Source organism: Orycteropus afer, unplaced genomic scaffold (assembly GCF_000298275.1).
Source record: "Orycteropus afer afer isolate SDZICR_OR568_19922 unplaced genomic scaffold, OryAfe1.0 scaffold00042, whole genome shotgun sequence".
NCBI lineage: Eukaryota > Metazoa > Chordata > Mammalia > Tubulidentata > Orycteropodidae > Orycteropus > Orycteropus afer.
Window position 1 is genome coordinate 12,284,414 of NW_006921629.1, and position 10,828 is coordinate 12,295,241.

The 10,828-nt window shown below is 42.0% G+C and overlaps 2 protein-coding genes across 2 annotated transcripts in view; both read right to left on the reverse strand.

Moving 5' to 3' along the window:
* LOC103194114 (olfactory receptor 1A1-like) overlaps positions 1-468 on the reverse strand; it is an 84,102-nt gene extending 83,634 nt beyond the window's left edge. Inside the window, exon 1 of the mRNA XM_007937468.2 lies at positions 12-468. Within this exon, the coding sequence (XP_007935659.2) occupies positions 12-456 (445 nt within the window). The 5' untranslated portion in view covers positions 457-468. The remainder of the gene's footprint in view (positions 1-11) is intronic.
* A 9,010-nt stretch (positions 469-9,478) lies between these two features.
* Positions 9,479-10,429, reverse strand: LOC103194218 (olfactory receptor 3A2). Its single transcript, XM_007937583.2, has one exon. It carries the CDS (start codon positions 10,415-10,417, stop codon positions 9,479-9,481), a length of 939 nt encoding a protein of 312 aa, XP_007935774.1. The 5' UTR covers positions 10,418-10,429.
* Positions 10,430-10,828: the final 399 nt, after the last annotated feature.

Consider the following 10,828-nt stretch of genomic DNA (forward strand, 5'->3'; position numbering starts at 1 on the left):
CCAAGACACACCCACCAATACCCTCTGAACTTCCTGGCTCATGCGGATGCTGTAGGTAAGAGGCCGGCAGATGGCCAGGAAGCGGTCATAAGCCATGGCTGTCAATAGGAAGCAGTCCATCCCAGCCAGAAGGTGGAAGAAGAATAGTTGGGAAAGGCAGGCATAATAAGAAATTGTACGCTTGTGGGACAGGAGACGATGCAACATTGGAGGAACAGTGACTGTGATGCAGACAACATCCAGCACTGACAGGTTCCCCAGGAAGAAGTACATAGGGGTGTGGAGTTTGGGTTCCATCAAAATGGCTGCCAGGATGCTGAGGTTGCCCCCGACTGTGACCATGTAGGCAAAGAAAAAGAGGACAAAGACCACAGACTGCAGCTTTTCTGATTCCACTAGGCCCAGCAAGATGAACTCAGTAAGAGTTGTTCTATTGGTCCCAGTACCTGGCTCCATGAGTCCCTGTATGGAAATGTCCCAATGGTGGAGATATCAGCCCACTCAATTTATTTATTCAGCATAAATGTTTGAAACCCTCTGTGCAAAGCTCATGGTAAGTTCCCAGCTGTCCAGGTAATTATTGTCCCACTCCCCAGGTTGCCCCTCCACCGTCCCCTCAATCCTTTATCCCTGTTTCCAACTGAAATGTTCAGAGCCCCCATTATTTTGTCACTTCCACCCAGCCACTCCTCGGAGGGAAGACTGGGCAATCTACTTCCGTAGTGATACTGCCTCGGCAACCCAAGGAAGGGTCACTATGAGTCAGGGCCGACTCGATGGCACATAACAACAACAACAACCCTATCATATCTGAAATTGACAGAATTCTTGGGAAAATAAGAGAAAAGAAGTCCTCCTCTTTGAATACAGCAAGATCTAGATGGGATTTCCTCATTTTGTTCTTGAGGGATTATCACAAACCAGTAAGCAGATTTCAAAATGAAAAAATTAGTTATATTTTCAGAGAAACTAGACAGCATATGAAAACATATATAAGTTTCAAGTAGTAAAGATCAAATGAAGGTATAGCAAGGATCTGAGAGAAGACACCCATGATTATAGATATTAGAAGGACCAGCCAAATACATTTCTCTGAAGTGAGGGACATTCTCTGAAGTGAGGGACATACATACTCTGAAGCATACATTCAAAATTCCTCTTCAATAAGTTGCTAGTATTTTTGGTGTTTATCCAATCCCTAAACTGGACTTTGAATAACAATTTAATTTAATAATATTTATTCTGTTTAGATTATCTGCCATTCACTGAAGTAAGAGTTATAATCACAACTTGTGGAATGTTTGCTGCTGAGTGCAGTTGAATATCTGCATTTCATAGCCACTGGCCTTCTACTAAAGAGCCCTGGTAACACAGTGGTTAAAAGTGCTCAGCTGCAAACTGAAAAGTCAGTGGTTCAAGCCCACCAGCCACTATATGGAAGAAAGATGTGGCAATCTGCTTCCGTAAACATTTATAGCCTTGGAAACATTAGAGGGCAGTTCTCTGTGAGTTGGAATTGACTCAAGGCCAATGACAGCAAAGGGATGGTCTTCCCCTTGCCCTTGACTCAGGTATGGGGAATTGTAAAACCACATATAAAATTTGATCTCAATATTAAAACACACATATACAAACACAGTAAGTAGAAGGAAATACCAAGATATTAGAAATACGCTATTTTAAAAAACTTTCTAAATTATTTATATTGTAACTATTAATAATGTACATTTTAATGAATTACTTAGCTAGTCCCACCCTCTCCATGGTTGAGTCCTTGCAAATCTCAGAGTCCCTTGCCTTACAAACTGCAGTAGCACCTGTCCACGGAGGAGCACTTGGTGGGTTAGGGGAATAGTTAGTAGCTGTCCCACTCAATTTTACTTCATGTCAATCCCACTCCATTTCCTGTCACTAGCTCTCCTCTGGCCAGGCAGCAAGTGCCTTTCCTCTGATACCCTGAGGTGATTGGGTCTTCTCTCCAGACACCAAATGTGTGCCCGGGCATTCTCGAATCTCATCGCAGCCACCAAACATCAAAGAACAACCATATGTATATCATGGCTGTTGAAATGCTGAAGTCACTTCTTAGACATTACCTTATTGCTTAACACTTTCCTTTCTTCCCAACAACTATAGGAATTTAATCTCCCCTTCATATGTCTTTATGCCCTACCCCAGGGGATCTCATTCTTGTCTACATGTTAGGATTACATGCGAGATTAAAAGAATCCTGATACCCAATCCCAGGCCAATTAAACCAGAATTTCTAACGATGGACCCAGGCATCGCCATTTTTTAAAGTTCCCTAGGTGATTCCAACTGATCACTGCTCTCTCAAAATTCCACTGACTGCCTTCAACTACCACCTCTATTACCTTTCTTACCATGTCCTCAGATTTGAGCATATATCTATCTAATCTTAACTTTGTTGATAATCTTGAAGGGAGAGGAGAAAATAGTTTAAAAATGACAGACAGAAAAGTTCCAGAAGAAGACATCTTACAAATCTCTGGTTTCAGTATTTTCAGCTACATTTCCTGACCTATTAGACTAGATTATCAGCCTAGATAATCAGGACGCTTGGTGGAATCACCTGGGAAGCTTATAGATGAAAATAACGATGCCCAGGATTTATACCCCAAATTCTGAAGTAATTGGTCTGGGGTGGCACCTGGGCATGGGTGCTTTATTACAGCTTCCCAGGTGGTTTGAATAGCCACCCAGCCTAGAGAACCTCCAACATCTTTGCAGCCTGGAAGGCTAGATGACAGACAGCTTCTTGTTCTCCTCTTCATTGTTTTTCCCCTTACAGGACTTGTAATGCCAACAACCTTCCCAGATTATTTAGAATCCTTCCTTCACAAACTCCTCTGCCTAGGCTTGTAGTTCAGGCAGTAACTACAGACTGACCCACAGTTTCCAGGGAGTAACATGCATCTCATTGGACCCTGCATTAGAGTAGGAGGATGTCTGCAATAGAGGATATCTCAATGACCAACTTCCCAGATGAGGTCTCCATTGTGTGTTCAGAATGTAGGGTACTGCCGAGAGGATACCTGTGGGTGAGAGTTTGCATGGTGACCTCTGAGATCTCCTATAAATTCTAAAGTCACATGATTTGGGGGAAGTTGTTGGCATTTGTCCTCAGGCCTGATTCTCACTGATGAAATTGCCAATAGATAAGTGCTCTGCAAATTGCCAGAACAATGAGTGGATAACAGTTCTTCACATACTCTATATTAAAGAACAATTAACTAGTCTTTATTCTCCCTTTTGGGTTCATTTTAACACCAGCCAGGGTTATATTGCAACCTTAGGATTTTCCACCCACGGGTTTATGCAAATTTTCTCTACCTGTTTTTTTTTTTCCTTTTCTTCAACTCCATATGCCCAAATGACTGCTGATATGTATCTCCTTGGAACTTCCCCATCTCAAAATGATCTTTTTCTTTTTCCCCAAACTTCCACTACACATTATTCCATGGAATTTATAATGTTTACCTTCTGATGATCATTCATCTATAGAGAATATCTCCTCTACTTCACTTGTAAGCGACCTGAAGACAGAGTAGACAGAATAAAAGCTTGATTGAGTTTTTGATTGTGATATTTATCATAATACTTTACTTTGCATAGTACTTTACATATTAGGTACTCAGCATTTCTTAGATAAATAAGTGGATGGTTAAAAGTTCACAGGATTTCAGAGAAAGGGGGTATCAATGTGTGAGTTAGAGTTGTCATGGAAGACTTTCTGGGCACATTGAAATTTGGGCTAGACTTTTATGGATTCGTATCATGGAGGGGAAATGGAGGGGCAAGTCCAAGGTGAAAAGTTGCTGCAGGAATTTCCTTTGTTTCGATGGTGACAAACGGCTAATGTAATAATGCACATATTTACACATTTTTGTTTTTGTTTTCATGTGAATTGCCCAAAAGAATAGACCTTCAGGAAGGATACACCTATAAGGAAGCCATAGTTGGGGACAGAAGAGCAACGGAATGTTGTTGCCAAACTCCCAGGTGGCTGGAGATGCAGCTTGATTAAAATCAGTGGAATTTTGGAATGAACTCTGATCATCTGCATGTCTCCTCCCTGGAATAGCCCCTCCTGCATTATCACTGTTGTTGTTGTTGTTGTTGTTATGTGCCGTCGAGTCGGCCCCGACTCATAGCGACCCCTCCTTGGGTTTCCGAGGCAGTATCACTATGGAAGTAGGATTGCCCAACCTTCCTTCTGAGGAGTGGCTGGTGGGTTTGAACCGCCAGCCTTCTGGTTAGCAGTCATGTGCTTTAGCCACTATGCTACCAGAGCTCCTCATTATCACTGTTAGGGGTTGGAAATGAGCCCCTGGCTCTCCTGACTGAGCTATGACAGCTCCCACTCTGGAACTACAGCCAATCCCTTCATGGTCCTGATGTTGAAAAGGCTCAGCAAGTCTCAACTATTCTCAACCTGAAGGCTGCATGATGGACTGGGTCCTGGGCAGGAGCTTGACTTAGTGAATCCCCTCATACTCACCTTTAAGGGTAACAGAGAGCAGACTTCATTCAAGATGAATGGGCTTTGGCAAACAGAACCAGAAGAGCAGTCCGGACCGCCTGGTTGTGGTCCCAGCACTTCTCATAAGTAGTTTGTCGTTTCAGAAGCATCAGTCGTACAAGGTACAAAGTCAGGTTTGAACAGATGGCAACGAAAACATCTTTTCTGATTCATAAGAGCAGAAGAATGGCCCATGAGAGTACTCACCCTGGAATGGGCATAGAAATCAGTGATATCTCTTAAGAAAACAAAGTAAGGAGTAATTCAGACCTACTTATCTACCCAGAAAGCAAGGAAAGGACTATATATGGGAAATTGAGGGAAAAATGCTGCTGTCTTCTCTATCACAGGGCTATCTACACTACAGTATTATCCCCTGGGGGCACCAGAAATTAACCTCCCAGGGAACTGGAGAAAGGCGAGGAAAGAGACGATGGAAAAGGAAACGTGAACAACTCAAGCCCTTCATCAAGACTGCAATGAGGCCTCCCACTCCCCTGCATTTAGACTCTCTCAAAAAGGTTAACTTTACAGGTATATTGTTGGGACAGGTTATGTAAGCTCCAATTAATAATGAGATCTTTGAGACCTAGAGGACTTGTCCATATCTCCTAAGTTACTCAGGAAGCTAGAAGTGCAGTTGGGCTTAAGTATGGTTTGCCTAAGGGAGGCATTTTCTTTCCCAGGTGTCAACCCCAAGCAAGGCCTTTGAGCAAAGACAAGCAAATTCCCAGACCTTCCTTGGAACCTGGGGATTAGGTGGAGCTCCCAGAAAGGAGGCCAGAGGGAGAGCTATCTTCAAACTCAGCTTCATAATGAATCCTTAAGAATGTAGTGCTTTCTCCCTGAGGCCTTGTTAGTGTGGGCAACTAGGGCTAGGTCTTAGGGATCTCATAATGATTTTGGAAGTGGTAGTAGAGGGCTGTTTTGTGCTAGGACTCCTGGGATTCTGCCTATCAATGTAGTTTTCTAGACCAGGCCCTTAGAAATTGAGAGTTTGGTGGAGGTCACACAATAATGAACAGAGGATGCAGGAAAGTTAAGGAGTGTATTTCTCTGACTCCTATTCCTATCAATAATTACTCACCCAAACCTCTTCTCCCAAGAGAGATTACTAGCTCTTCTCTCACCACGGAAAAGTGGTGGATTAAGAAATCACAAGAGACCGACCTACTCTTCTGGTTATTTGACTTTGGACAAGCTGTTGAACCCTTTTTGGTCTCAATGTCCTCATCTGTGGAATGAGAATATCCTCCAACCAGTATTGCTGAGAAGGTTAAATGAAGCAAGAGGTTTAACTGTATCCCTATTCACCAATGGATAACATTCACAAATGCTTGTACATACATTGCAATGTGCTTAGAACTTCGCAAGCGTAAAATCCTTTTGAAACCTAAATATCATTATATGAAGTAGATTATGGCAGACATATTGGATGTTCTGGCCCATATATGTTCAGCTTTTGTTCTAATTTCAGTTATGAATGGAGAGTTTCCTGCAAGCTTCCACTCAGTGAAAGCTGACAGGGTGTGTGGCCTCTTCCCTGGGCTCTCGAATGCTCTGAACTATGGAGAACTTCACTCAGGCCAAGGACTTGTGGATTTTTCAGGTATAGAACGCAGCAGACAATGGGGGATGGGAACCAATGGAAAGATGCCCACTGATCCTCTCTCCCACAATCCTGAGAGGTATTCTGTATGTCATTGTGGCCACCAGTAGCAGGAAGAGCCAAGGAACCAATTCTCCTCTGAAGCCTGAAGGAATCATCCTCATCAGCACTTTTTTTCCCAAATTTTTTATTGTGATTTGGGTGAAAGGTTACGAAGCAGATTGCTTTTTCATCCAACAATTCATAAGCATTTCATAACATAAATGTTTCATAACATTGATTGCAGCCCCCACAATGTAGCAGCACTCTTCCCACATCCTCCTGGTGTTTACTGTTTCCATTCACCCTTCTTTCCTGTCTCTTCTTGGCTTCTGCAATTCATCCCTGGGAAAATGCTGCCATTTTAGTCTCCGATGATTGGTTGTTTTAAGGAGTGCATACTTACCTTTTGCTATTGTTCACCCTATGGGCTTATCTATTGGTTAGCTGAAAGTGGAGCTACAGGGATGAGTTTGATTTTAGGCTTGAAGAGTATCTAAGGACCATAGTTTTTGAGGTTCTGCCAGTTTCCATCTGACAGTAAACCTGGTCTTTTTTGTTATATTGCATTTTGTTCCACATTTTTCTCCCATTCTATCCAGGACCTCCTGTTGTGATCTCTTTCAGAGTGTTTAGCAATGGTAGCCAAACACCATCTATTTATGCTGGTCTCAGAGTTGTAGAAGCTGGGCTTCACGTGGCCCACTAGTCCTTTGGACTAATTGTTTCTTCGAGATTTTGATTTTATTTACTCTTCTTTGCTCCAGGTGGGGACAAAACAATAGCTGCACCTTAAATAGATGCTCACAAGCTTTTAAGACCCCAGTTGCTACTCACAAAAGCAGGATGCAGAATATTGTCTTTATAGATTATATTATGTCAATTGACCCTGATGTACCCCAAGACTATGATCCTGAGCCCTACCAACAATTTGATTCTAGCCTTAAAAAAACAATTTTAGACTTCTGGCATCAAAAACTGTAGGATAATAAGTGTCTGCTTTTTTAAGTCACTAAAGTTGTGGTAATTTTTTAAAGCAGCAATAAGATAGTAATGTCCTGGCCAATACATGCTGGCTGGAATAAGCAGCTCCTCCAGTTTTGGGAGGAGTCTGTATGAGAGTGGATAATGAGTACCACAGGGATGCAGCAGAATGTGAGGCTGTACAGGAAGAGTGAATTTACATGGGAGCATTTTCTCACAACTCAGGATTTAACATCCTGTCAAGGATGCCTGGAGGTGGTCCCGATAAACTGCTGAGATGTCCCATTGCAGTTTGGGCAAGAAGATGAACTATATGAAAGGATAAGGAGAGGCCAACTTTGCCAGGAAAATTGAAGGAGTCAGAAGACTCAGGGAGTAGAAACCTTATGTGAGACCCGAGGAACCAGCATCTGATTGTTTTCCTTGGAAATATCCAGAGTACACTCTCTTTACGAAGGAAACATGAGGAGGGAGTGGGTGTGGCTATAAAAGGTCAAGATGAGGATCCTTGGGGTGATGGATATCTTCTTTATCTTTAATGTATATGATGTTGATATAGTGGTTGTGATATTGTACTGTAGTTCTTCAAGCTGTTAACATTGGGGAAAACTGGACAAAGGGTCTAAGGGATCTCACTGTATTATTTATTACAACTACACATGATTCTATAATTAGCTCAAAAGGAATATTTAAAAAAACATAAAAATTTAAGGTTTTCTAGTCAACAAATGACACCACTAATAAAGTTAATAGGAGCTCTGGTAGCGTAGTGCCTAAGGCACTTGACTGCCAACCAGAAGGCTGGTGGTTCAAACCCACCAGCCACTCCTTGGAAGGAAGATGGGGCAATCATCTTCCGTAGTGATACTGCCTTGGAAACCCAAGGAGGGGTCGCTATGAATTGGGTCAGACTCAATGGCACGTAACAACAACAACAACAACAATAAAGTTAATAGAAAACAAATTAAACTCACTGCCATCAAGTCGGATCTGATGCATAGTGACCCCTCCTTGTTATTTCCAATGTCTTAAAATCACACAAAGGATTGGAAAAAAAACCTCACTGCTGTCAAGTCAATTGCTACTCATAGTGACCTCTCCTTGAGTTTTCTATACTGAAGTAGAGTACCCAATCTTCCTTCCAAGGAGTGACTGGTAGGTTTGAACCTCCAGTCTTCTGGTTAGCAGTGAAATGCCTTAAGCACTATGCCACCAGAGCTCCCATGACAAAAGATTAGTATCTAAAAAATGTAAGAAGCTATACCAAATAAAGATAGGAAGAAACCCAGATGAAAGATAGGCAAAGCATATAAAAAGAGTATTTCAGAAAAGGAAACCAAAATCATTAACAAGATATGACTAGGTAGTAAAAGTCACTTGTAAACAGAGAAGTGATGAGATGTCACTTTGCACCAATTACTATCCCAAACTAGAGATACTTGTAACCCAAATGTTTTGAAGGATATGGGAAAATGGAAACAATATGTACTGTTGATAGGAGTGTGAACCTGTAGAAATAATCAGGAGTGCAATCAGTATTTGTTAAAATTAAATATAAATATGAATATTATGTATCTGTATCCATCCATCCATCCATCCACACATTTATCTATTCATCCCTGTCTCTCTCCATCTGTATTTCTCATTGCCTAGAAATCCTACTCCTAAGCATGTATCTCAGAGAAAATTTCTCAAGGTCGACAAGGAGACATGTACCATGATATTTATCACAGCATTTGTTGGTGGCAGCAGGGTGATAGACATTCATCATTGGGGAGTGGATAAATAAAATGTAGTTGATACATACAGTGAAATATTAGGCAAAAGGTAGAAGCATCACTCTATGTGTACCTACAGCCACATCAAGAGATCTGTTCTATGATTTTTAAATTGTGAATATTATAAATACACCCATACAGAGTATGAAAGGAAAAAAAGCACTTGTGCAGCCACTACACAGTTTTAGTAAATCAGCAAGATTTAAACCATTTTTTCCTTGTTGGAAGGTTGGGCCCAACAATAATATCAACAGTGGAGACACTGGTTATATTATGGCCGCATGCTGATAGGAAGTAATTCCAAACTATAAATTTTATTATCATTCCCATCGTCACTCATTTTTCAATTTGTCCACATCTATCTTTGACCTAATTGACATTCCTGAGTCATCTTGTTTGATATCCTTAATTAACATATCTTTTCTCCTCTCTGATTCTTTCATTCTGTGCTCTCTCATTTCTACCCTGCCATCTCACCATTTTGTCCCATCTTTCCCTATATCTTCATATTTTATTTCCGTTGCTCTACTCCCTCCCTACAAGCATCCTCCACAGAACTTCCTGAACATCAGAGTTTCTGAGGCTGTAGATGAGTGGGTTCAGCATGGGGTTGATGACAGTGTTAAAAATTCCAACCCCTTTATCTTTGTCTGAAGCCTCCTCTGAGCCCAGCCTCATGTAGTTGAAGATACCTGTTCCATAGAAGAGGCAGACTACTGTGAGGTGGGAACTACATGTGGAGAAAGCCTTCTTCCTGCCCTCCACTGAATGGATTTGTAGAACTGCAGCCGCCACGTGGATATAGGATATGATGATGAGAACCACAGGAATGCCTGCTAGTATAAAACCAGCAATAAATAGCACCAGCTCATTGAGTTGGGTGGTGGAGCATGAGATCTGGAAGAGCTGTGGTAGGTCACAGTAGAAGTGATTGATTTCATTGGGACCACAAAAGTTGAGAGTAGATAGGGCAATAGTGTGAGTCAGTGCATTTGTGAAGGCACAAACCCAAGACCCAGCCACCAGTATCTTCTGGACTTCCTGGCTCATGCGTGTGCTATAGGTGAGGGGCCAGCAGATGGCTAAGAAACGATCATAAGCCATTGCTAGTAACAAGAAGCAGTCCATCCCAGCCAGAAGGTGGAAGAAGAAGAGCTGTGAGAGGCAGGCACCATAAGAAATTGTACGCTTGTGGGACAGGAGACGATTCAACATCGGAGGAACAGTGACGGTGATACAGCCAATGTCCAGCACTGACAGGTTCCCCAGGAAGAAGTACATAGGCATATGGAGTTTAGGCTCCACTACAATGGCTACCAAGATGCTGAGGTTGCCCCCAACTGTGACCACATAGGCAAAGAGGAAGAGTACAAAGACCACAGACTGCAGTTTTTCTGATTCTGCTAGGCCCAGGAGGAGAAACTCAGCAAGAGATGTCCTGTTTGCCCCAGCTTCTGGCTCCATCAGTTCCTATAAAGAAATGTTCCAATATAGAAAATATCAGTCTACTCATTTTATTTATTCAACATAAATATTTTAAACACTCTATGTCACTTTGTCAAGGAGCTTTGGTAACACAGTGCCTAAGGCATCTGACTGCTAACTAGAAGGTTGGTGGTTCAAACTACCCAACCACTCTACAGAAGCAAGACTGGACCATCTACTTCCGTAAGGATTTACTGCCTCAAAAACCCAATGGGGGTCGCTATGAGTCGAAATTAACTCGGCGTTTGGTTTGATATGTCAGTTTGTCATACTGTGGTGGTTTACAGTTGCTGTGATTCTATAAACTATGCCACTGGTATTTCAGGTACTAGCAGGGTCACCCATGATGGACAGGTTTCAGTGGAGCACCCAGACTAAGACAAACTAAGA